This window comes from Pagrus pagrus, assembly GCF_965226575.1.
Source record: "Pagrus pagrus genome assembly, chromosome: 3".
In the NCBI taxonomy this organism is placed as follows: Eukaryota; Metazoa; Chordata; class Actinopteri; order Spariformes; family Sparidae; genus Pagrus; species Pagrus pagrus.
This window is the reverse complement of record NC_140187.1, coordinates 19499013-19526456: the sequence shown is the minus strand read 5'-3', so window position 1 is coordinate 19526456 and position 27444 is coordinate 19499013. Positions and strand designations below refer to the sequence as shown.

Below are 27444 nucleotides of genomic sequence, written 5' to 3'. Positions count from 1 at the left end.
TTCTTTAAAATGTCTCTATCATTATAATTTGTATTTGATTGTCTATATTTACTGTTTTCTGTCTAATTCTGTGTTTTAATGCAAATCAAGTTCAAATGTGGATCAGGCAGTTCTGTGGTCCAGCAAAACACACAGCCACCAAAAAAGTGAAATATGACTGAGCCTACAGAAAGGCTGCTGTATATGTAGATGCTCTGTGGTACTAAACACTCTTGCTGCTTGTTAGTCATCATGTTTACTTCTTCACATACTGGCAGTGATGACCTCACACACACTGGTGGGCTAATGGACTATTAGTCATGGCAGCTTCTGAGCCAAAGTGATGTATATGTAATGAGACAGTGAGATTGTTGGCAGGACTTTTAAGTAGATTTCCAAGAAAGTTTCTTTATCTGGAGGTGTTTCTCTGCCTTTATAAATAGCTGTGGGACACGGAGCCAAATGAAATGAAACACTCAAATAGAGATCGCAGAATGGAGTTATAAGAAGGAAGTCTTCAGGGGAGGTAGAAGGAAATCAGAAAGCTGCAAAAACAGAGGAGAAAGCTCCAAACCACACAAGAACACTGGAAAAAAATACTCTCTCCGGCAAAAGTGCATCTTTCCTGCAACCACTGAATGAAAAACAAATAGATTAGATTAAAAAGAGGGAGCCTTTGCTATCCTGACTGTGACTGCCAGGCTTTCTATAAACACAAACTCAACCACAGACTCGCAAGCAGACAAAAAAGGTATTTTTAGAGTCAGAGAGGAAGAAAACACCTTGTATAACAGCAGTGCTGACATCACATCACACAGGCGGTGTGTATCCTCAAGAAAAGAGTCAGAGACGTTCTATTAGGCTCCATGACCAGAGGTGGGAAAGCAAGGCATCTCAACACACGGCTGTTTTCCTATTTCACATTTCACACATCTATTCGGAGGGCCTGTCAGAGCAGTGCAGCTCAGAGTAGAGCTGTTCTGTAATCACTCCCTGCGCAACTGGAACAACAGAGGATTTACGGGTCGGGGCAGTAATGGGACGTGTTTGTGTGTCTGTGTATGTGCATGTTTGAGTGTGTGTGTGTGTGTGCGTACAGCTGCCTTTGATCTGAAGCAGGGTTGCAATTTTGTAGGGGTGCAGATTAAGAAAATCACTTTCTGTTAAAATGCATTTAATATGAAATCTGTGCCTCACTCCATGCAGGAACAAAAGGAAAAGTGTCTTTTAATTAATATAAACTAATGCTTTCATCTAATCGGATCTAAAGACAGTTGATCATGATTCTTGTGTTGCAATGATGTAGTGATCAGCAGCATATTCAGAGACACTTCAGAGATCCAGTTTTTAGTCAGTTCGCAACATGAATCTGCTCTTGCTGCACATCCTTCTAAACACAATCTGCTGATTTACTGCAAAAATATGAATGGAGCTGTCACTGCCCTGTTTTCCTCGTTATGGTTGTAGAAAAATCTACATACAACGCACCTACTCTGTCGTCTTGACTTCTAAAAGTTTGTCTTGGTGTTTCATGGAGTCAGACAGACTTCCTGTTTAAAGGAGTACCTGCTGCTCAGGGAGTCATCAACACAATATAGCAAGGAACAAAGAATTAGCATTAATATTGTGGCTTACATGCATATAGTTGTTGTATAGTTGCCTTTTTGTGCTGAACTGACACATATATCAAACAATATACAACTGGTCAAGGCGGGGATGTGTGTAAGGTACAAAGGCACAATGTGGGGCCAATATTCACTTTGCCCTCGCCCTGACGAAGGCCTGTTAGGCTGAAACGCGTTGGCATGTTTTTATTAGACTAGTCATGTACTAATAAAGGCGTTTTAATCATTACCCTCTTGAGTGCCTCAGATCTTTCCTTATAAGTGGGGCCAATATTGTTCCTCATTAGTGGGACACTGTGACAACGTGGTATGTGGCACGACTCACAACTGGGAGACTTTAAAAGCAACTAGCAGCCGTTAGCAGCTAACTCAAGGAAAGAGAACAGTTACCAAAAATGTCTTCAAATCTGGGGAGACAACAAAGTCCGGGAGTTCCTTATCGTCTGAGCACAGGACGAGATCAACCGCAGTATAACAGAAATAGTAGATGATTGCTACTATAATTATATACCATTGCCATTGTCACATAAGGTGCGGTCCGACGATAATATCTCATGGCATCAACGCTGGCATGCTATCCAAAATCATACACTGGGGCGGGACTATGTTGCCATTGTTTTGGTTCAGTGTAAATAAACAAAGGTGGCGTAAAGAGGGAAGTATTGTGCGATCTCTGTCTATCCTGTAAAAGTGAATAATTGCTTTTATTCTCACACTTTTTCTTGAATTATGCTGTGAACATGATGGACAAACAGTAGAAAGATTTTGTCCAAACAGCACCATTATTTGTATTCTGGCAACCTCACGAGTCGGTACCACACACAATAAAACTGGGCAGTGAATGGATGAAAAACATAATAGAATGAATAGAAATGCTGTTAATCTGAATTTACTACAACTTAAAGAAACTGAATTTGGCTTTGATTTATGATAAACCATAAAGTTATGACCAGGTACATCTCCTATCATCAAAAAAACAGTGTAAAAACAACATTTATATATGTTTCCAACAATTTTAGGAATATAAAGAAGAGGCCTAACATAAATATATCATCAGAAAAACCTTAGAACAACTACAGTAAATGTCCCGCTAAAGGGCAAAGCATCAACGTACCTCTAACTTGAACAAAGCAGCAGCCACATTTGCTGAGCAGTTTTCTGAACAGGTGCTGACACCCACACCCTCGCTGGTGGTGACCCCCTCTCATGATGATCCACTCCTGCTGCTAGACTCAAGACTATCAGAGGCAGGCATCATGCTGGACGGAAACACACATAAGCACATGCACACACACTATTCCTGCGATAATACCCGGAGGAGATGGAAGGAAAAGTGTACAGAGAGCTCCACAGTCATAGTCCAATCTGAGTAGGAACCCCTGGGATTAAAAAAACTGCTGCTTTTATCCCATGATTTGAAGATGAACAGTGGAAAACCCCACAGAGACAGTCCTCTCCTCCACTCTCAAGCCTCTCTGTGTGGTCAGATAGTGGGCAAAGATTATGAGAGGGACCAAAACTAAGTGAGAGAGAGAGGCAGAGGGGCAGGGAGTGGGAGGGTCTGTGATGAGGGAGGGGGAGGTGGCTAACATGCTGCACTACTGCTGTGTTAGCATCTGTTTCCCCATCCCACCTCGTCTCATTTCTCTCCCCTCCCCTTCTGCTCCCTCTCCCCTCTCTCTTCTCACCTCCCTCAGCAGCTTCCCTCACAGTGTTGACTCTGTGGCTGTGGGACCTTTACTGTCATTGCATGAGCAATGACTAACATGGACTTTTCCATGAAATAAGCAATAAATTTCAACTGTACAGAGCGACTGTGCATTCTGTGTTGTGTCATTTTTTCAGTGGATGGCATTTGGTTGATCCACACGTTGGTCCAGACTGAAATATCTCAACTTCCATGAGATGGACTGGCATCTAATTTTATACAGTGTTATGTGACTTTATATAATTCATGGTTCCCAGAGGATGAATCCTAATGACTTCTATGAGCTCCTGACTTTTCCTGTAGCGCCACCACAAGGTTGGCATCTGTGGTTTTGAGTGAAATGTCTCAACAACTATTGGATGGATTGTCATGAAATTTGGTACAAACATTCATGTCCCTGTCAGGATGAATTGCAATAACTTTGGTGATCCCCTGACTCTTCACCGAGCCCCAGAATCATGTCAAAAATACGCACTAAAATATGTGGAGTTAATGAACAAATACCTCCAAAACTAACAACATTCCCATCAACCTCTGCTCTATCATTGTGTTAAGTGTTAAAAAGCAAGTTTTAGCATGCTAACACACCAAACTAATATTGTAAACATGGAAAACATTATACAAGCTAAAGATATTCGGCTGTTGTTTAATGATCATTTAGGTTCTGGAGGCAACAGCAATTGTTGCAGGCCTTTCAGGGAAGGCTGCAAAATATCTGGATAACAGATATCTGGGCCAAGACTTCCTCCACCTCAATTGGTCATTTTGGCTAATCTCTATGAAAAATATCTGAATCAGACAATTGGGTCAGAGATTGCATTTTGGCTAATGCGTTCTGCGAAGAGTCTTTATTCATCAAATAACAGTTATACAATGTAGTGAACCTTGTTCACTGCATTTAGCCCATCCCAGAGGACAGCCAACAGCCAATGTACGACACTCAAGGAACAAATCCAGATCTCAGCCAGTGCCTTAAGTCACAGGCACTGACCAGAGAATAAACCAATATACGTACACGTTGTGATGGCAGGGGAAACCAAAGCATGTAGAGGAAACCCATGCAGGCACGCGGAGAACATGCAAACTCCACACAGACTGTTTACCTGCACGCAACACAGCCCTCTCAATCATGATTGGTCAATACTATGACTTGAATTTCCCCAATGGTATGGTACATCTTATCTTATCATTTAGCTTGAAGCATCACTGTGTGTGTGTGGATTCTTAGTCTCGTTGAAACAAATGTGTTCCCTCATCTGTTTTCAACCATACAGCATGCTACATACTGTAAATAAAACATGACAGATTTAACGGGAATGTAAATGCATTTATGCACTTTGCACACTGTCACAAGCAAAGACCCACTAACACGCAAGCAGCTGCAGAAGTGCAGACAAAGAGTGAAAACCAGGTCCCCCAAGAGGTCACAATGTAAATCTTAGGAATCGTCAGATGATAAACAGGGTTGGTTAGATGAAGAAATCAGTATCACAGGCTCTCTCTCTGTTTATAGGCCTGTAAAAAAGCCACATAATACACCTTTAAAACTGCTAAAGAGCCTCCTTCTCTAATGAGTGAGGCAGTTGCCTGCTCTCCTTTGTCACCACAGGTACTAAAGCATTTCCTCTGCCGTGAAAAAACCAGCATGTGGAAATAACCGACACACAGCAAACTGAGCTGGCAGGATGGAGGCAGACCGATTTAATCTCAAAGCCAAGATTAAGCATTCATGACTAGATGATCTTCCGAGCACAGCTGTCCAGGCTCGTGGCAGCCGGTGGTGTGATTCAAGGAGATTTATGCATTAACTCATACGAACCCAAACTTGGACAAAGTCAGGGAGGAAGGAGAAATGAAAGAGAAGAGTCTGTCTAATACAGCTGCTGTCTCTATGTGAACCACGTTTATTACACAGTCCCACACACACACAAACAGATAAACGCACATTCGCCTCACAGGTCGACCAACACAACCCTGGAATCTCAATCCAGCGAGGACAGATTACGGCTATAAAAATATCAAAATGCTCTTGCTCTCTTGGCCATCGAGTTAAGCTTTTAAAAACTCTCCTGACATGATGATCCCCGTGAGCTGAAAGGCACTGATCTCCCCTACAACGTAGGATTACTGTGTGTGCATGCATGTGTATGTGAGCGTGTACACGCCTAATGAGCCAATATTTAATCATCAGGATAAGGTAATGTGTGCTTTTTATGTTTGGTGTTGCTTTTAGTATTTTAAATCTAAAATCCATGATTTTTTGTGGGCAAAGTGAAATCAGATGAGAACACACTGCTCCTTTCTGTCACATGGCTCCCCTCAACGGCTAAGTGAAGAGGTGCACTCAGCAGGAAACCAGAGTATGAGTGCAGCAGATAAACCCTCTGTGTTACCTTTGCATCCTGCAGCCACACTGGACTTCCTTGCCCACTTGAACTGCCTCGGTGTCTGCACGTCCTGATCGTTTTCATCTGACAACAGTTTCTCCAGGCTGCTGTCTGAAATCTTAAACACAAGACAGACAGGAATAATAAAGAGATTAAGATATATTAAGATTTAGGTTTCAATAAAAACATCAAACAAAAGCATTTATTTGTAGTGGTATTTGTATTTTAATGTTTTTTGGGGTAGGTAGGAGCTAATTACACCACTTCTTTGTTCTGTTTCACCTCTCTCTCTGCCCCTCTGTCTTTCCTATTGTTGCTTCAGCTCGAGCAGTTTCTTATCTTATCTGAGGAATTTCCCTGAGAGGGTTAAACTGGTCGGGAGAGAACAGGTCAACAGCGAGTCCTAGGCCAAAGAGGTCTGATGCTATCTGAAGAATGAGTTTCATCTTATTGATGACTGATCTATAAAAAAACTGAAAACCAGAAAGAAGAGCTTGATTTTTCTCTGGTTACTGCCACATAAACAAGTCTATCAAAATTAAGAGGGCAGGATAGGTGAAAAAGTTCAGACAGTATATCGGAGACAGTATTCGCCCTGCAGCTTGTAAAATTTTGATGGACTAGGCATCTAACACTCACACTGATCTGCGGCTCACTGTGTCTAAATTCTCAAAGTTAGAAAGCACTGCCACATAAACAGCAGCAACATTTTGTCAGCACATAAGCTGAATAAATGCAAGTCAATATCTGTTTTCATGACACATTGCTAGTTGTTCTTAAAGGCGCACTAGTCAGGAATTGTCATTGCTGTGTCGTGACAGAGACAGAGATAGAGAGAGAAGCGGTGGTTGACGGAGCTAACGAGGAGCGGCGTTAGTGTGGAGAAAGCAGCGAGTCAGAAAAAATAAAACTTTATTTTCTGATTGTTTCACAGCGGACACGTTCTAAAGCACAGACAGACATGGCCATTCCCCTCCGATGACCCTTCAGATTTTGTGTAACTGAGTGCAAGCTTCATCCTGTCCATTGTTTGCCTCTCTGCCCTGCCTGTGTGGGGGCGGAGATCAGCCACTCAGTCAAACAGACACACATACCTGAGCTCTTAATGACAGAGCAATAGAAGAGGAGAGAGACAAAGACAGTCGCTACAGTGTCACAGATCCGACCTCATGTTGTTATTGGCTGGGGGCTACACACCACTGCCCAAGGTAACACCTATAATCGTCCCAAACACAGCGATATACTAATGAAAGTCTGGCAGAGAGGAGGGTCTCTAGACAGAACCACATTCTACATGTACGTTGTTAAATAGGGAAAATCTGCATAGTATACCTTTAAACCAAGACTGACTCAAAATTAACCCTATTTTTAAGAGATATTATATGACAATCAGATTATAGGATGAGCAGCAGCATTGTTTTACTTTCTATCCACAAAGAACAACATCATTTATTCCAGCTCTAAATGGAATATATTCAAAGAGGGAAAGATTTGACGAAAGCAAGATAAAGATCATCAGACAAAAATAAATGCACACAGAAGTGTCAACCTGCTTTGTAAAAATAAGCACTTTAGATTAGGAAACATATGTTAACCATTCGGTTTGCTTATTAGCATGCATTTAAGTAGCATACTGATTCTTGATTAGTCATTATAAAACACTTATAAATGCCTTATTCCGCATAATTCAGTCTTTTACACTTATCAACCCATTACTTTTAACACTTATGTTTTTTTTGTTTTTTACTTTTGCCACATAAGAATAGACCATATATATGAAGTGTTATTAGGAACCACCTTGCCACCTTATAAGGTCCACACTGAGCAACGCATATAATTCATGTACAACAACGTCCTTACTTACTATCAATGGGCTTTAATTAGAAGGTTATTAAGTGAAAACTCTTAGATAATGGCCTGGAAGTTGTAGAATAAGGTCATGCATAATAAGGCATTATTACGTGCTTTAATAATGAATAATAAAAAGCCAATATACAACTAACATGCATGCTAATAGCAACTAGTTAATGGTTATTATGTGTTCCCTGAAGTGTTACCAAAAATTATTTCTCATTTCTCATAGAATATTAGCATTTGTATTCATGTATAATAAGGAAGAGTAGCCCAAGTTGATTCCCACACTTGAACAATGTTGGCCTTGTGGACCAAAGACACTCACTTTATCAACCCTGTATCCCAGAAGTTGTTCAGTCCTCACTTGCACTTTTGCCAAAGTCTTCATTTTGCATCCCTTGCTCTTCCGATCCCCTTGAGGTTGTCCAAATCTGGCGTCCTTCTTCTTATTGTCTTTAAATTGCCTGTATTTAGGCATCAATGCCTGATCCTTTGGTTTTTTTTTATTCAAAACCTACAAAACACGTCGAAGCGGCTTCAGAAAAAGATCTCAGACAGCCTGCCTGATGTCCAACAGAAGGACAAAAGCAGACCATCTATGCTTTGTACCATGTCTTTTTTCTCCTCTGGGCTGACGAAGACAGATGTTCAATTGCCGTGTGAACTGTCCTCCGACCCTTCTGGACAACAGAGGAGTCAATCGGTCCAGACATGTCCAACCACGTCCAGCCACGTCCCGCAGGCCCATAGGCTAATAATGTCCGTGGGTGACCTTTCCCAAAGCAGGACTCAAAATAGCTACAGAAAAACTTCTAGTTTCTTAAAATAGCACTGAAAGTCCTGCAGTGAAAGCAAAAATGTAGTTGAATCTACTTGGAACTCGCTTCATAGAGTGCAGATGCATTTTAGATTTAAATCATGTTGATGCATTTTCTTGATGTTTAGGTTACAGCTATAACTGCTTATTAGTTTCACTCTATTATCAAGTATCAAATCATAAAGGCTGAAGACTGAGAGCAGAGCCTGTGAAGTGTGTGAGAGATCCCCATCCTGTGGTAAACCTGGGAAGTATCATGACTCAGCCTCCGCTGTGAAATGACTTGTTATGTTGCTGTTTTAACTCTTAAGTCTGGACTGTGTCCCATCTGTTCAGAGCACATTGGTCACCTCAGATGAGATCTGATTGTCTGCCAGTCAGCCAGTCTTAAAGAATTAATTAGATAAGTCTGGCTTTAGCAGCTTACAGTTAACATTTTATACATATACAATCGGATTAAATATGTATTTGTGGACAGAATACAACATACTGTATGTGGTTGCAGTGTTTTTTAATAAGAGTTTTTTGCATTAATGCATTTTTATTTATACCTGACAGAAGGCAAGGTATGGTTGTTGTTCACGTGTGATTGTTATTCTTCCGCCAAGTTTTCTTCTGTTTATGTTCTTATTTATTTTTCAATAAAGTTTCTCGACTTTTGTTTTGTGTCATTTTATTGTGGGTCAAATGTATTTGTAACAGTTCAGAAGGGTGAAGCGTTGGGAATTTACTTATTGTACAAAAAATATCAATAAATATCAAAAAATATCCGCACAAAAAGTGAGGAAAAAAATGGCACACAACTTCAGGAAACACAATGGTATAGGTACCAGGTAGTATGCATAACACTGGAGTTGTGCTAAAAGATGAAAATGGCCAAGGCAGTCAGTAATCCTCTCCATAAAGCTGCCGTAAGTGGGATGAGCTGAGCACATGGTATCTCAGTGAAGACTCCACTGAGACTCCTCCTCTTAGTTGTATGTCATCATGACAATATGTGGGATGGAAATGGGTAAAGTACCTCTATTAACAGGCCCAGGAGGAAACTGTGACCTCTTCGCTGCTCTGAAAACACGGTAGGAACATTGGAGGAAGTCAGAAGTTGCCTACAAGAAGTCACAGAGGTGTGACACACAGGCACCGACACGTGGGTACATCGACATTTACAGCTGATTATTACCCTTTATGGTAAGTGTTTATTCTTTATGTTGATGAATCAGTGTCAGTAAGTTGATCAAAGTGATAGGCCATACATTATGTAATGCTGTAGGATGGTTGAGGCTGCAGTTCTGCCTTTGAAATGTCACTTCTGTACTTTGGTTTCATGATCAGTGGGTTCTCGTTGGTCTGTGACATTAAAGATTTGATATCAGGAAATGACTTCAGAAATAAAGTCTTAAGTGGACTAGAGTATGTTGATTTAGGCAACAAACTTGGTTCAAGTGATAATGTATCGACACCAGGTGCGTCTTCATCAGAGTCAAAAAAGGAGGCGTTTGGAGCTTGTTAACCTCTTCCTTCAACTTTTAAGGAACTGATGTCTGTACATTTTTCAAAGTGCTGAGAGGAGTTCTGTGAAAAGATCTGGAAATCAACTGTCAGTGACGCTTTAAATATTCCAAAATCACAATTATACTGCTTTGATTTGAGCCAGGGACACTCGAGTGTGAATGTAAACATTTGCATTATTACATACACATTACATTAAAGATAGAAAAAGGTTATTAGTCATTAGTTTTAATAGCTACAATGGCTTCAGAAAGCAGTAATAAAGCCAAAACTTGAGGCGACCAGGGCCACATGTGACATGAGGTTATTCTGAGGTGGGTTGTTCCTCATTTAGCTCTCTTGTATGTTCAGCAGAGCTTTTCGATGCTGATCCAGTTACTCAACAGTAAAGGCACACTGAGCTCACACAGCCACACCCACTCCATGACACACAGATAACACACACTCATAATCCCAGACTGACAGACTCATGTTATCCTGACAAGCAATAAGCAAACTTTAGCTCTCTTAATATGGTCAATCTGAAGCCGTAGATATACATGCTGTGATTCTGAGATGATTTTAATTTACGGAGAGCTTTGAAGGGAGGAAAATTCATCTTTTTTTTTTTTTAATTCTTATAGATGTAGTCAAACGATACAGTACCGTCTCACCTGTATTGCTGTTGGAAGATGGCCACTGCAGCAGAGGACCCCCACCTGGGCTCAGGCCCCAATGAGGACGACGTCTCTCTGTTGGGGAGCGAGTCAGATTCAGACAGCATCCTCTCTGATGACTCGGTGCTTCCAGATTATATGCCAGCGAGAACAAACGGGAATGCAGCATCAACACTGTATGAAGCATGCGCCCGTAATGACCCCGTCACCCTGCTGAAGGTTCTGGAGAGAGGGGTCACACAAGAGGAGGTTATGGAGCTGGACATCAACAGCTGGGTGAGAGTCTCATTCATAATGTTAAAACCACTGTACATCACTCTCCCACTGTCAATGATTCTTACCTTTGATTATTGCCAACAGAACGGCTTGATGGTGGCCTGCTGCAAAGGCTTCATTGACATTGTGTACGGGCTTCACAAATGTCCCTTTATAGACATAAATCACCAGGACAATGAAGGCAACACCGCTCTGATGATTGCATCCCAAGCAGGTAAGTCGTTCCTACACACAAAAAGCAAAACAAAAGTCAAGTTCAGATGATAAACTGGTACAAAAGTACAAAACAAACAATTGAGCTTTTTCCGTTATGGTTTGTGGTCTAGTTTCACATTTTCTGAATCATTGCTGATCTGATCTCTGATCTCTGTGTTTTTATCTCCAGGTCATGTCAGCACAACAATGTACCTCCTAAACTACTACCCCGGGATAGACACTGAAGTAAGGGATTGTCGAGGTTTCACAGCCCTCATCAAAGCTGCTATGACGGGCCGCTCTGACGTCATGGCTGCCCTTGTTATGGCTGGTATGTAAGACCAGGAGCAGAGCTATGAACTCTCTGGCACCTAATTCACTGATGTGTTAAATGATTTATTATGTTAGTTTGATAGAATTTATGATCTTGCTCAATTTTTTATTTATTTTTTATTAGTCTTGAAAACATATTTTAATTTGTCATTCATTTTGATCAAATTAATTGCATGATGTATTACTGGAAAATTATATATTAGGACCTTACTGAGATCATACCAATATATCACACGCTGTTCACTGATAAAAAAGTAATAATAATAATAATAACTTTTATTTATATAGCACTGTTCATGGTACTCACAGTTGCTAACCCTTAAGTTAAAAAAGGAAACAACACACTAAATATATATAGAAAACAACAATAATCACACAAAAGTACATATAAGTATACCCAAAGTGGTATTTATGACGTACAAAAATGCATACGAGTACATTAACATGGATGTATAAAATAATGTTTATTAAGCATTCAAAGAACCAACTTTTTACAAACACTATTCTTTGTATCTTCTTCATCCACCAGTGAGTCCACCTTGTTGCACTACACAACGACAACAACCATGCTGCACTCGTACAGGAGCTGCTGTACTTTGATATTATTAGGTCTTTTGCGAGACCCTGACATTAGCTCATTACCCAGGACTCTTACAGCACTGAGGGTGAGAATAGTTGACCCCACGGTTTACCTGTCCATCTTTAAAGCAAGCTAACTATTTTTGTGAGTGAACGTGCGAGTGACGCCAGACCGGTTTAAGGGATCATTCTGAGGACTTTACCACATCTTAACACAATAATCTCTGATTTACTAGTCCTGCAGGCTGCGTGTAGATTAGCCACCTGCAGTGCTAACTATAGACTGCACACGTTCCCTAAACTCTCTGCTAGTTATCATGTATTATTCGACACCGCAGTTGGCTGCAACTAGATTATTTTAATTAATTGATCTATTTTATCAATTAATCAATTAATCTTTTACTCTATAAAACGTTAAGATATACCAAAAAATGGCTTTCATAGACTCTCAGAGCCCATGGCGATGTCTTCATTTTGCTTGTTTTGTCCAACTATCACCGCTTAAATCTATCTTATACTTAAAGGATAAGTTCATATTCATCCTATTTACCTATTGATAACTATTTTCATATGTTAGTTGCTGATATTATAGTATCATTATTATTATTGTTATTATAATTACAGTAAGACTTGTTCACAGTATGACACCCCATCCAGCTGGTTGTTCTTGCTCTTCCAAGTTAATTATATGGAATTTAGACACTATATTTTATTGGATATTGTCAACGGACTGTGAGATAGTATAATGCTGGAAGCCTTAGAAATTTGATTCATTGTAAAACCCTAATTTCTGCCATTTCACCAAACTTCAACAAATCTGTACCAATGGGCTTTTTTCACTTAAGATATTTTGACATGTTACAGTGTGTAAATAATAAAATTGATGGCTGAATTTCATTTATGTGCTTCAGTTTCGGGATCCTGGTACTGTGCATGCTGACTCAGCATCACACTGGGACACTTGTACAGAACTGAGCCATCGTTAATGTTATTAGACACACCTGTCCTTTTCCTACAAAGAGTCAAAACCTGAAAAAACAAGAAGCACATACAGTGATTACCCTGCTTTATTTTGCCAGTAATTGGCCTTTTTTAGAGCAGAGATTTTGACACATTAGAGCAAAAAACACAGGTGTAATTACTCATTAATGATGGCTGCATTAAACTGAGGTCTGTTAACTGTTATGTTATACTGGGACATTTATCTGTGAATTGGAATAGAGCCATCATTAAAAAGGTTAAAGACACCTGTGTTTTTCCTCTGCTATGGCAAGCCAAAATCTCAGCTGTGAAAAAGACCATTCAGCTCTCTGCAGATCTGAATAACACTAAAAGGAGGATGAATGCATTATTCATAATTAAATTAAAATGAACCATCACTCTCATAATTCCTTTGCTCTCCTATCTTTATTCCCAGGGGCTGACATAAATGCAGTGGACTCCACAAAAGGGAAATGTGCTCGGGACTGGGCACTGAAAACTGGTCGTTATGAGACTCTGCAGCGTCTCCGCCGCCTTAAGTTGCGCCCAAAGGCTGAGCAGTTCTGTGAGAGTTATATCCCTGAGTGGCCTGAGCTCAAGGAGAGGGTCGCCACTGCCATGGGTGAGAAAACTGCCAGGGAAAAAATTACCCAGCGGATCAAAAACACATTTGGATTCAGATTACCTCGTGACCCGGAGGACAACGGGTGCTTGGACCACATGGTGCGCATGACCACCAGTATCCACAGTCCCCTAATCTCAACTGGATGCCGTCCACTCTGCCCTACAAGCCCTCCTGAGGTGGGAAAGAGGCGCCTGGCTGTGCCAGAGCTGGTGAAGAAACACTCAGATAAGGAGTTAGAAGATAACTCAGTGTGCCATAGCAATGGCTCAGTCTCACACATCATTCCATCAATCCTCTCTGCAGAGTCAATCACTGCAGCGTGCTGTGTCGAGACCGAGCGGCGAGGCAGCATGCTCTCACTGGCTTCCACCAAAGTTGCTTCTACATTCATTTCCCGCAGTATGGCGAGAAGGAACAGTGTGTTCCCCTCTGGATGCATCCCCAAGATCAGCGTCAACAGGCCTTTGGAGGCAACACCAAAGAAAGAAAAGAAGAAGAAGAAGCTGGATAAACACTTCCTGGAACCACCCATATGGAGGTACAAGGAGATCAAGGATGAGAAAAAGCGGGAGAAAAAGAGAGCTGCGAAGGAGAAGGAAAAGAAAGAGGGAGAGAAAAAGGAGAAAAGAAAAGGAAAAAATGAAAAGAAGGCCAAAACCTAGGACTTAACCTCTATGTTAACCTCTGGACCTCAAACTTTCAAACCAATTTTCATGGAAATATTCAGCAAATATTTAATATGTGACCTCAAGAGAGAATAAGGAAGAGAGAAGACATTTTTTCTTTGAAAAAACTAAATGAGAAACGACCTACGACAAGCACTGCAAAGACTCTTTGGGAGGGAGTTTGAGGCTTTTAGCCTCTAAAAGTTGAGATATAAATATTACATGTATTTTGATTTAGGATAGGAAAGAGTTTATTTTTCCACAAATACTGTATATTACAACATTTTAGAAATAAAAAAGACTAAAAGGACCTTCTTTACATTATAGTACAATAATATAATATAATTCAGTTTCACAGGCGCTGACACATTTATGGTATCTACCTCATCATTCACACAAAACTCAGACAGAAAGGCAAATATAATATACAGACCTGCATTTTCATTTCCTACGCAAGTTGTAAATAAAGACACATATAGCTACATCATAGCTCATTTGCGTTGTTATGTCATGTTTTATGTTTTGTTAAATTTGTTGTCATTATTTTTTTAAATAGCTGACCAACAATTGTAAATACTGTATAATATGTAGCAAACATGGATCAAACTGGAGAAACTGTTTCATCCTTTAGTTCAGTTCTATGTTTTATTGCCATTTTCTGATGTTGCCAATAACATAATCATCATATGACATTTTCTGCTTCTATTAACTCTATGAGTGCATAGATTCAACTTGCTTGAATTAACAAATAAATATAGGACGGTGAAAGATTCAATGCAATCAGTGCTGTCATTTGTGTTTAAAGCTACACTCGTCAGTATTTTCATATAGGAGGAGTTACCACCAGGCTCTGCAGCTATCAGGATTTTAAGTCTATTTTATCTCATTGTTTTGATTTTCCTGCTTACAGTTCCACTCTCATCAACCTTGTTTCCGGTCGCAGCTTGAAACTGTTTTGACAGCTAAAGAGCCAGATGTTTTTGTCAGACGGTTGTGGAGAAACCAGAGCTAAAAAGAAACTGGATTTATGACTTCTCTGATAAACGCTAACTCCAAATGAATACCGATGTTCCTCCGTACCTGCTGGATGTGAAAACGGCAACTGTTAACTGCTAACAAGTTCACCATGGGTGGTTGGATTTTCAGCTTATTTTTATAAGTCCTTACAAACTTGAGTAAAAGCACGTAAGTATTTGCAATATCACTGGATTTTTAATTAGTGATGCACAAATGTTTAAGCATCACTAATGCTGCAACTGGTGAAGGTTAATTTGAACTACTTTATATACTTCCAAGTTGTTTAATCTATAATAATAGATCATCATTTATCAGTTGATTTATATTTTATATTAATAATCTAAATCTGCAAAGATGTCATTACAAAATACTTTCACATTATCATGAAGCAGAAACAAGACAAGTTTCTTCTTATGACAATAGAAAGTTATCACAAGAAGATCACTGTTATAACAATAAACTTTTAAGGTTATATAACGTGATACTGAGCCATTTTCCTTTTTCTGGCCTGGCAGCAATACACTTTCATATCAAAGTAATAAGTAACTAATGTTGTCAGATACACGTAGTGGAATAAAAATAACAATATTGACTTCCAAAATGTAGTGGAGTAGAAGTTTAAAGTAGCATAAAATGCAAAAAAAAAAACACAAGTAAAGTACAAGTACCTCAGAATTGGTTTTATGGGAAAGTATTTGAACGCATGTATTTAGTTGTACCACTTCCCACCATTCAGCTGCTATTGAGCAGCTTATATAGCTGACATGTATTTGAAGCTGGAGGTGATGAGAGAAAAATGCATGGACAAAAACAATAAGAGCCTCATGAGAAAGAAAATCTAGGAAGAACTTGTTATTGACAAAAGTCCACTTGTGAGTGACCTTTATGACCTAATGTGTACCCTATCGACCATTTTAATGACTACAGTATATCCTTATGATGTCGACCACAGATAGATAGATAGATAGATAGATAGATAGATAGATATCCTCACACAGTGTCCTGTGTATGTGTGCTGCTGCCTGCTGGTGGACCATGTTAGTAAACTGTACCCTGGGCACTGACAGCTTGGTTAGCTGTCATCAGCACGCCTCACCACATCTTAGCTAACTAGACGTGTTAATGCGATGAACCGGGACTTTATTGATCATGGCTAACTTACGGATTTCGTTAGCCGTCGTGGTTGTTCAGACCGTCCTGTACAGAAGCTGTGAGGGTGAGTAACTCACTGTTTGTTTTGTTCGTAAGCCCAGCACCACTGCCACCATCAAGCCGAGCGAATGTGGGATTAGCAGCGAGCTAACGTTAGCTAGGTTGGCTAGCCTAGCCTAGCCTAGCCTAACCGAGCGGCGGTTGGAAACCAGGTCAGCCTTCACTCGTATGGACATGGGTGTTATTTAAATGTCTTTCATGTGAATGTAACAAAACACGATATCTCACCGTATTCCCGTCGCTGTTGAGCAAGGTTAGGGCAGTCTTTAACCGGCAGTTAAAAGGTGTGTTAAGGCAACAAGGACTGTCAGCGCAGTGAAGGGTTTGTCTGTAAACACAGCTCTGGAGCTGCACAGGTTTTTGTACTTATCGTTATTTAAGTTACAAAACCAAAGACATGGTTGTTGTCGTTGTGTTTTCCTTAAGTACCTCTCTCCACCACAGTAATGCTATCCAGAGACCCTTGACATGAGGCTGGTTAGATAATGATGCCATCAAGACATTATACTGTGTGACAGTATTTCTCCAGTGGTCAAATGTTCATGTAATGTAGGATGGAAGTACTCACATTACTTATAGGCAGACATTAGTAATCTTATATCTACAGCATCCAGGACACAGAAGGAGATGAGACTCTTTGTTCAGTGTTGCTATGAAGAGACAGTTCACATGTTAATATCTTTTATCTGATGGCAGGTTATTTCACAGTTTATCATGAATTGAACCCTGTTGAATCCAGGTTGTGTCTTGAGCAGTAACAAATATTATTTTTGTAGCATTATTGTATGTTTAAGAGATTATAATGTATCCAGCAGCAGTTTAATAACATATGAGACAGAGTAGAGCAGGCTATAATATCCTTATTTGTAGGGCTGGGCAATGCATTGATATCACATCATATTTGTCAGTAGTTAATTTATATATTGATATATTGATATCAATGACCCCTAGAATAAAGCAATGTTAAGAAATGTGGAAACTGTCCCTTCTCTTTTCTTCTGTCATTGCAACCTGTGAAATAGTGCGAGCAACACATCTTAACTATACAGCACATTCCTCTGCATCCCCACCCAGCGCTGGTTATTGTACACATGTAACCACTGTTACCTATAACGTCTTCAAACACATGGACCATAAAGTTACTGTTCGGGTTGTAAGACATGAGTCATGAACATGAGATCTCAATCCTGTTCTGGTCTACAATAGAAATGTTGGAGCAGATGTGACCGAGTGCTGAAGCAGCTGAATTCCAGTGGTGATATGAAGTTTTTGTAGTTTGTAAGGAAACATTTTAAATTGTTATTTATTTTTATAGGAAATGTTTGAGGCTTGGAGGTAAAGATTCAGAAAACATCTTTTTACTACTGCCTTTTTATCACGGTTGAAGTGGTCAGCAACTTGGCTGTATGCCTCTGCGTGGTTATGAGATTTCCAATCCCAATAATACATCATTTTTTCTTCTCTGTGGACTCCTTTGTGGTTTTAAAACAATCAACCCAATATGGATTAGAGTAGTGACATTTACAGGCATGGAAATTCTGAAATGTCAGTCTGATTTCCTGTTTAGTCAGCATTTATCTTCCTTATTTTTTTCTCCAGTTGTCTTGTTTCTCGTATCTGACACACAAGCATCTGCCAAATAGGTGTTGGAAATATGTGAGTCAGTACCGCAAAAGATCTTGTAAGGCCTTAACTCTAAATTTCCCCTGTTTGACGTAGATGGCACTGAAGTTCAGCTGTGTGTGTGCTGGCTTCCTAACAAGCACATCTAGCTGCACACAGGCTCTCCAGCAAGGTCATTTCCTACATCAAATCCACTGGGGGCTCTTCCAAAATTACTGGAATGTCACATCATGTCCGTGTCTTAATAACATAATTGAATTTCACAGAGGAAGTCTCAGTCTCCTGTTAGTAAAATGACAGTCACAGCTGATCAGTTAATCTCTACTCCTACATGCCCTCACATAAACCCTCCACCCATCCTTAAAAAGCCCCTGCCTCCCACACACACACCCCACCCAACCCAACCTCCAACACTTCCTCTTCTTCCTGACCAGACCTCGCTTATGCCATCCTCCTTCTCTGTCCTCATCTCTTGAGTTCATTTTGGCAAGACATCACTCATCTGAAAAAGTTCTCCTAATAGTAATACTAAAACGTAAGATTTTACTCTCTGATCTCAATGACTGCAACTAACTTTTATGTTTAGAGTCGATTAATCTGTTGATTGTTTTCTTGATTAATTAATAAGTTGTTTGGTTTATAGAATGTCAAAAAAGTTCACATCCTCAAATGTCTTGTTTTGTCTACAATAGTGTTGTAGCAATATACCGGTTTTATTGGTAAACCGTGGTATGAAACTTGACAGTTATCGTACTGTGAATATTTGCTTAAGTGTCATTAAATATAAGTATATTATCAATTTTATGTCTGTAGGGATATGATAGTTTATGAAAATAAAATAAATGTTTGTTCAACCTAAAAAAAACATATAACTTAATTATTTTAAGCATCATTGCAACTGATAATAATGATAATAACTGTATAATACTGTGATATTTTCTCAGATGGTTATTGTACCGTGAAAATCTGATATCGTTGCAAGTTTGGTTCACAGCCCAAAGACAATCAGAGTACTGTAACAGAATAGTGAAGAAACCATAAAATATCCACATTAAAGACACTGGAACCAGAGCATTTTGGCTTTTTTTCCCTAAAAAAATTACTGAAATCAATGAATTGATCATCAAAATAGTTGTTGATTAATTTAATAGTTGACCACTTATCGTTTAATTCTACTTACCTTATCAGCTAGCGGCCTAGCAAGATGTGAGATCTCACATGCTTAAAAAGCCACAGTAGCAACAACATCACTGACAAAGTATTGCTAGTTATTGGCCTGTATGTTTATAGGTTTCATGTTTGTCAGTCTACGCGCTACATGTTTTGTACCAATAAATTCAGACCCTGGACACGCTATGCCCATTTGCAGTGCTCAAAGACCAAAATTCAGTTTTTTTAACATCAGAAAAAGTTGCATTTGACACCATGTTGCTTGTTCTGCCTCCTCCGTCTCTGCAGCTCTGTGGTGTAACTGCACCACACCCCCGTGTGAGAAGACCGGCTCCCGGTGCGAGACCGATGGAGCCTGCATGGCCTCCACTTCTTTCATCAATGGCCAAGAGCAGCACATCCGTACCTGCATCACACGGGACAACCTTGAGCCCCCTGGACAGCCGTTCTACTGCCGCGGTGCAGACGGCCTGCTGAACATCCACTGCTGCTACACGGACTACTGCAACAGCATTGACCTCCAAGTACCCTCAGGTCAGAACGCAGCATATACAGTATGATCAGTTACATGCACTGATGCTATCACCACGAGTTTGGCATTTAAGTTTGTTTTTGTGTTTCTCTGTTTATCTATTGTGCAAGTTGGAGCAAGTATGTCATCCAAAACTGACTGAGCAAAACCCAGGCAAGAACATGCAATAACTTGTTCTGTGTACACTGGTAAATTACTGGTTCTGCGAAGGAGCTTTTGCACCTTATTAACTTAACTCCTGATAATGAACATGCGGCCTAGTTATAACATGCATTCATCTATCGTCTGTGATGTTATCTGATGCATCTCAGCACTTGTGAGCAGTTTCCTACACACTTTTATGACTCATGGTTACTGAGAAGCTTTTTTTCTGGTGTTCTGTACAGAGTCTACAAATATGTGAAGAGAACAGTATCAGTGTGGAACAACTGTGCCAGGAAATTATGGACTGAATCCATCCTCAGCATGAACAAAAAGCTCAAGTTTATATGAAGCTTTTAACCAGAAAACAGCACCTTAAAAGCCTGGTATAAACAAAGAGACTTATACTTGAAACCAACATTTCTCTGATTGGGGTGAGAGAGTGTGAATATCCTCACCAAAACTGTGAACTCTGCAGCACGCTATGATAAATGGGTATAAAAGACCAACGTTTTCTCTCCCTCATGCAGGTTTCGTGATCTTGAAATGATTATAGTGCCTGGATGATTTGTGCTACAATCAGCAATAAGGATTTTAAAGCCAAATAAATACAAGGTCTCAAGAGTGGAGTTGAGGAGAAACCCAAAACTCAAGTAGAGCATTGTTAAAGCACTGCAGAAATATCTGAGTGTGGTTAAACAAGAGAATAAGCTGACCTTTAAAGGTATTAGTATGCTGTAAATGTAATTTCGACACTTCTTGTACATCTTGTTCACAGTAAAAGCCTTTCACTGTGGAGAATTGAGCATCTCTTTGTTAAATAACTAGAAATAATCAATAGAAGTTAATGCAAGAGTCTAATTCTGACTCATTTTTCTAATTCTCTGCTAAGCTGAAAGCTTTATGCCGTTACCCCTTAAGGACAAGAAGCAGTTCATTATATATAGTTATGGAATAGAGTCAGTCCTGAGTGTGTACTCACTGCCACACATTGTTCTCTCCTCAGTTACGACTCAGTCAGGACTGGGGGGAGGCTACGGTCCAGGTGGGACATGGGGGCTGGTGGAACTCGTCGCTGTGATCGCAGGGCCGCTGTTCCTGCTGTGTCTGCTGCTGCTGATGGGCGTGTTCCTGTATCAGTACCATCAGAGGGCCTACAGCCACAGGCAAAGGCTGGAGGTAGAGGACCCCTCCTGTGATCACCTCTACCTGGCCAAAGACAGGACCCTGCAGGACCTCATTTATGATCTGTCCACGTCTGGTTCAGGCTCCGGTTAGTGCACAACGTGATATGATAATGGAGCTGCAGGCCAGTACTTTTGTTATGTGGTGGAAATTCTTGTTGAGAAGTGAACAAATGAATAAAGATGAATAAATAAAAGGTTATCTTTGAGCAATTTAATAAAGTGATATATTAGAAAAATAGAGAATAACAGTGTCAATCCATTTCAGCTGAAAGGTCAGTGCTATTCACACTAGGGCGTTTTGCTACTACATGTTGTAGTTCACACAGGTTTGTATCAGAAGCCTGTTGATGACTGTTCTCCGTTCTCATCCTCTCTGAGCAGGTCTGCCTCTGTTTGTCCAGCGGACGGTGGCCAGGACGATTGTCCTCCAAGAGATCATTGGTAAAGGGCGTTTCGGGGAGGTGTGGCGAGGACGTTGGAGGGGCGGTGACGTGGCAGTGAAGATCTTCTCATCCAGGGAGGAGCGCTCCTGGTTCCGTGAGGCAGAAATCTATCAGACCATCATGCTCCGCCATGAAAACATCCTGGGCTTCATAGCTGCTGACAACAAAGGTGCAAATCACAGCATATTCTCTTTTCTAATCAAATAATTATATGTAGGTTATTTATCTGTGTTTGGTCAGTGTTTCTTCATCACTCTTGAGTAAACTTATAATCACTTATTTCTGTATTTCTGCGTCTTGCCCAGACAATGGCACATGGACCCAGCTGTGGTTGGTGTCAGACTACCATGAGCACGGCTCTCTGTTTGACTACCTGAACCGCTACTCTGTCACTACTGAAGGAATGATCAAACTAGCGCTGTCCGCTGCCAGCGGCCTTGCACATCTGCACATGGAGATTCTTGGAACTCAAGGTAGTGTTTGTATTATTTGCATTTGTATTTAAGCATACCTCTTTTCCCCTGGCCTTAAGCTGTTTAATAAATATTTACAATTTGGTGATGCTACCACTTTAATAATAAACCAGCCAACATAGATCAAGTCTGCTGCCAACATTCCTCTCTAATCTGTTTGTGCTGTAGCTAACAGTATGAAAATCCCTTTTAAGTCTTCTAAATTTCCATCTAAATGAAAATGTTGTCATTGAATTGTTTAATGTACAAAGTTCCACACTTCTTAGTGGCTACAGAAAGTCTTTAGTTTTTAGCACCTGTACATGAAAAAAATGTGCGTACCGTCTGGAAATAACTAATTGAGAAATTATTTGAGAAATTATTTTATTGAGAAATAAATTGAGCAATATTTATATCAACACTTACATTGGTGGTTGGATGGATTTCCCTTTTGAAACACATTGCTTATGTTTCCTACCCCACCCACAGACTGACACAAGCTCTCTCCTGTTGACAACTGATTTCTGCCATGTAATGCAAGACTCTGATGCAATTTAATTGAGTCATTAAACAGAAGATGTCCAAACAGTTTCGTATGTAGAATATGGTTACAAAAAAGATTATGCAGAAAAATAAATAAATATGTTCTTGGAGACATTATTTAATTTATTTTAGATTTGAAAAACCAGTGTGGTTTCTCTTCTAAATATCATTAACTGATGTTTTTGTGGTGTGGTCAAGGGAAGTTGTTTTTCTCATCTGTTTTCATCTTGTTTAACTGTTGTTATGGTCATGTACAGGCAGGCAGTCTAGCATCAGACAGTGTTTACTGCTGAAAAATTAAAAGATGTATTACCATCTAATGAAGACTTATATCCGTTATCTACTGGCCGTCTTTGAGAACACTTCACTGGTGAATCATCTTCATATCTGCCGTTCATGGAAAATTTAAGTGCAGTTGAGGACATTCTGTCGCTCAAATTGGGAAGTGTTTTCTATTTTTATCAACCACGCTGATGCCCATAAAAGGAAACGTTTCTAGTTTTTTTTTTCATAAAAGAGACTGCATGTCCATGTTGATAACAAATTTAGAGATAGCAACTCACAAGTGTTTCTCATATACCTTATGTTTGGATAGGAAAGCCAGGCATTGCCCACAGAGACCTGAAGTCCAAGAACATCCTCGTGAAGAAGAACTGCACCTGTGCCATCGCTGATCTGGGCCTGGCTGTCCGTCACGACTCTGCCACAGACACCATCGACATCGCGCCCAATCAAAGGGTGGGCACCAAGAGGTCTGTGTCATCATACACACCTGCAGCTGGAGAGCGTCCTCTCTCACGGATATCTCTGACACCTTTATCCTTTAATTCTTTCTCTAAACTGGGATTGTTTTTACGTCTCACAGGTACATGGCTCCAGAGGTTCTGGATGAGACGATCAACATGAGACACTTTGACTCATTCAAATGTGCTGATATCTATGCTTTGGGGCTGGTCTACTGGGAGATTGCACGCCGCTGTAATAGTGGAGGTCAGACTCTTTAGTTTTCACTCTGGATCCTCAACCTGTGTTCTTTGTTTCTCTTTTATCAACCCCTGAGATCAACACTGTCCTGTGTCACCAGGTATCCATGAGGAGTACCAGCTGCCCTACTATGACCTGGTACCGTCTGACCCGTCCATCGAGGAGATGAGGAAGCTAGTGTGCGACCAAAAGCTACGACCCAACATCCCTAACTGGTGGCAGAGCTACGAGGTATAAAAATAAACTTTTTACTGGATCATTCAGGGTCACTCCAGTTTATTACAACATGGTTCATTCCTTTCTATGATCATAACATTGCTCACATCAAGTTAATTGCTGAGAGGAGCGCTGTGGAATCACTAAAACGAGTTCAAGAGGTTATCAGGTTCTTTCCTCAGGGTGAAATTATTATAAAATGACTAAAATTGCTACTCAAACTGTGGAATAGCGTCACACTGTTTCTAGATTGTCTTCCAGTAACATATTTCCTGTGCCATGAGGGATGCACGTTGCAAGTGCCCTCATTCTCAGTTAATCTGCTTAAACTGTTGGTTTATTTCCAACTAAAGCCAAATAAATCAGCCAGTATTAGCTTTTCTTACCTTTATTGGTAACGGAGCATACATTGGCCAATGAGAAACTGGTGTACAGCAATACCAAAGATATGTTTAGTGTAATTTGTAGACGTCATTATAGTGTCTGTCCACCAGAGAGCACGGACAAGTTTATATATCTTGGTCACAATTCTTCAAGAAACAACTTTAAGTTCCCATTCATACAGAAAAACTCTTAATGTGTGTCTGTCATTTTTCATACTAACCTGATTCTTCCCCCTGCTGTTCCAGGCCTTGCGGGTTATGGGCAAAATCATGAGGGAGTGCTGGTATGCTAATGGAGCCGCCCGCTTGACAGCCCTGCGCATTAAAAAGACCCTGTCCCAGCTCAGCATTCAGGAGGACATTAAAGTCTGAGCATTAAAGTGAGCAGAGCACTGAGAAAGAGCTTTGAGCAGGACCTAACTCCAGACTGTAGGACACTGAGAAGAGAGGGGCCGGGCCTTCTACAAAGAATGCACAAAGTAAGAGAATCTGATGGAGAGTCGCACTCTGTAAAATATTCCTCCATAGACACTCCTGCCAGTTTTGAAGCCACTTGATTTCTGACAAACCCTACCTCGCTTACCCAGCCAAACTACCAAGAACGTCTTTCCTGTCTTGTCCTCAGCTACTGCTGCCCACCCTGAACCTTTCTGTTCCTCTCTACACTCCGTACTAACAAGGATCCTTGGATTTCCTGTGTTACTTGTATGCAATCTATAATAGGATATGTAATTAACCAGTTAACATTTTGAAAATCAGTTGCTGATATTTCCACAAAGTCTCCTCGATCACAGTTGCATTATATTTGCTCTTTTTGTCTTTGAATAGGGGGCAAGCTGGTAAGGTTGGGAGTGTTTTTAACTTATTTTGTACTTATCCTGTTATTTAAATGACTAGATCTTGTTGTTAATGTATATGGGTGTTTGTGAGTTTTTTTCTCTGTGCCACCTACAGCACACAGGCAAATCACAAACGGCTCAGAAATCCTTCAAAGAGAATAATCCATCTTGTTCTGCTACAACTGTGTGCTTTAGTAGTCTGCTGATTATCACCATGTAAGCATGTACAAAGCAGTTCAGACAGATTGTGTAAATGCAGCCCATTAACTTTGAACAAGGTGTTTGAGACTTCAAAGTCACTGGAGCATTCAGGCAACTTGCCAAACACGGTCTAGCCTTTGGACCACTCGCCAGGGGCTCTTTCCATAAGCTGTTGTGAACCTCAGGTTTTCCTATTGCTCACCAATCAAAGTTTTATCTTTATCTTCAGAACAATCTTAAGCAAAATACCCATTTTGGAATTATTGAGCAAAAATCCAATTTGCTAGGATGAAGTGTTGCAGAGCAGCAGCTGCCAGTCATTTAACACTACGAGTTTTGACTTTGATCTTCTTAGCTGACACACTGGCTGGCTGCATATTGGGGCACACAAACAGCTGTACCTCCATGCAACATGTATTATATTGAAATGGAAGCATTCCAATATGAATGCACTGTCACTGTCTGTTGTTCAACCAACAAACCATGACCTGCCATGTGAGTCAACCCTCTAGTCCCTCAGAGAAGCTGGTACACTCGACATTCAGATAAACCTTTGTCCTTTGCAGCAGCCACTACTCTTTACACTGAACCTTAAATACGGGCCAGAAATGTTTTATATTTATCCCTTTTCAAATCACTAGGAATCTTCATATAGTTTGTTTTTATGTTCATTTTTTTATATTGTCCGAGCATGTCCGTTGATCTTTTTTTCCCCTCAGGGTGCACTCTCCCTGGCCAAGTACAACTGCTGCACATAAATGAATACATTTTTAAGATGATACTTGTGTACATATGACAGGTAGATTAGATTTTATGTTGATACCTAGGTCATGTTTTAGATAGTTGAATCTTTTATACCGGCCTTTTGGTTGGTGGGAAGAAAATCTAAGACTTCTACTTTCTGACCTTTGCAGTAACATTATGAGTCAGACACACTGTTTATGTTCACTTTCTCCTGCAGCCCTCTGTTACTGCAGAGCAGTGTTTGATTTTTAATTGATGTTTCCCCTGGTGGCTCATTTTGTTCTCCATACAATACCTCCTCAATGTGTGGATTGTCTCCTTCTAGCTAACATTGTCAAAAATCACTGTCTACATTTGTCTCTAGCTGTATGCTGATTCAACAGGTACTGTTTGTGTATAGACTTTCTCGTTATTTATATTTGTATGCCCTGAGTCCCTATGAAAGCCTGAAAGGCCACATGTGCACTACTACTGACCTCTCGCAGCATTATAACCAAATTGTACTCGGAATCATGTCTTGTCATGGCTGCCAGTGTCTATTTAAGATCCCACTACTGAAAACGAGAATGTTTATATAGTCAGTCACTGTACACTCCTTATAACTGGAAATTCGACTTTTGTTTGGGAGAAGAAATGTTGACACTAAATACTACTGAAATATCTCAATGCTGTTTCACAAATGTGTTCGACCAGTTCCTCTTATTTTAAAATCACCTGCTCACTGCACTGTATTGTTTTAAGTCTTACAGGATGTTTGTAAGAATGAATAAACTGCACTTGATGCTGTTGTTTTTGGCTGGAAAGACTGGGGAGCTCTACTGTTTGATAGGTGGTTGAGTGTCAATCATATTTATACAATAAAGGGGTATGTTTGTCAAATTGTATTTGCCTTACAATGTACAAAATGTATAGTGTATTTAAGGTTTTTAATACCTTGCTCCAAATGTCCCTATGGAAGAATAGGATGGGTTTGAGTCAAAGAAATTAGGTGTTACTCTACAGGTTGTGACAATGTCCAGGTCTCTGTCTAATCATGGCAAAGAGACAACTGCATCCATGTAAAAACCCCTTCAGGACTTCAATCATGTACCTTCTAATATAGAGTAATAAATGCAATTGTTTTCCTATGTGGTGTCTGTTTCTTTTACTTTATTTCACCTCAACCAATCCCAATGTTCAATGTTTCAAGAGTGAAAAAAGTATTGTACATGAACAAAAGATGACTTCGTAGTTGTAGATCGTGTGTATTACTGTTTTCGTTCACTCTCACTGCACTCATAACATTCTGCTCTAAAAAACAGTTTATGCCAGTCTACCTATCCTGCACCGATCAGCAAAGTAAGCAACTAGTCGGTGAACATAATGGAGCATTTTGCAGCTAAAGAGAGTTGAACTTCAACACCTCTTTGACTCTCTGAAAAAAAACGACAAGTATGGGTTTACGACCTCTGAAATATTTTGGGAAATACTGTGTTAAAGATATATAAGGTATATAGTAAACTTGTGGCTTTCGATCTCAGTCATAGTTTTAAATCATACAGTATGTATTGGTTTCTTTTTCTGTATTT

The 27444-nt window shown here is 40.1% G+C and overlaps 3 protein-coding genes across 7 annotated transcripts in view; 2 read left to right on the top strand and 1 right to left on the bottom strand.

Annotated features, from left to right (window-relative positions):
- The window catches only part of arhgef25b (Rho guanine nucleotide exchange factor (GEF) 25b), a 31244-nt gene extending 20630 nt beyond the window's left edge, over positions 1 to 10614 (bottom strand). For 2 of the 5 annotated variants that reach the window (XM_084348084.1, XM_084348085.1), the window contains exons 1-2: positions 7879 to 8158; positions 5706 to 5817 (exon numbers count right to left, since the gene is read on the bottom strand). In XM_084348084.1, coding sequence (XP_084204210.1) covers positions 5706 to 5817; positions 7879 to 8031 — 265 coding nt within the window. In that variant the 5' untranslated portion in view covers positions 8032 to 8158. Of the gene's footprint in view, positions 1 to 2718; positions 3081 to 5705; positions 5818 to 7878; positions 8159 to 10532 lie in introns of those variants that run through there. The other 3 variants (XM_084348086.1, XM_084348088.1, XM_084348087.1) reach the window with 2 other exon arrangements.
- ankrd33ab (ankyrin repeat domain 33Ab) lies at positions 10538 to 14186 on the top strand (the record flags this gene model as incomplete). The annotated part of the gene is made up of 4 exons (XM_084348857.1): positions 10538 to 10811; positions 10896 to 11025; positions 11197 to 11337; positions 13336 to 14186. Exons 1-4 carry the CDS (start codon positions 10551 to 10553, stop codon positions 14184 to 14186), a joined length of 1383 nt encoding a protein of 460 aa, XP_084204983.1. The 5' UTR covers positions 10538 to 10550.
- A 2063-nt stretch (positions 14187 to 16249) lies between these two features.
- Positions 16250 to 27003, top strand: LOC311254364 (activin receptor type-1B-like). Its single transcript, XM_084348089.1, has 9 exons — positions 16250 to 16422; positions 19500 to 19745; positions 20891 to 21157; positions 21453 to 21683; positions 21820 to 21987; positions 23105 to 23261; positions 23375 to 23499; positions 23594 to 23724; positions 24339 to 27003. Exons 1-9 carry the CDS (start codon positions 16356 to 16358, stop codon positions 24462 to 24464), a joined length of 1518 nt encoding a protein of 505 aa, XP_084204215.1. The 5' UTR covers positions 16250 to 16355; the 3' UTR covers positions 24465 to 27003.
- The last annotated feature ends 441 nt before the right edge of the window (positions 27004 to 27444 follow it).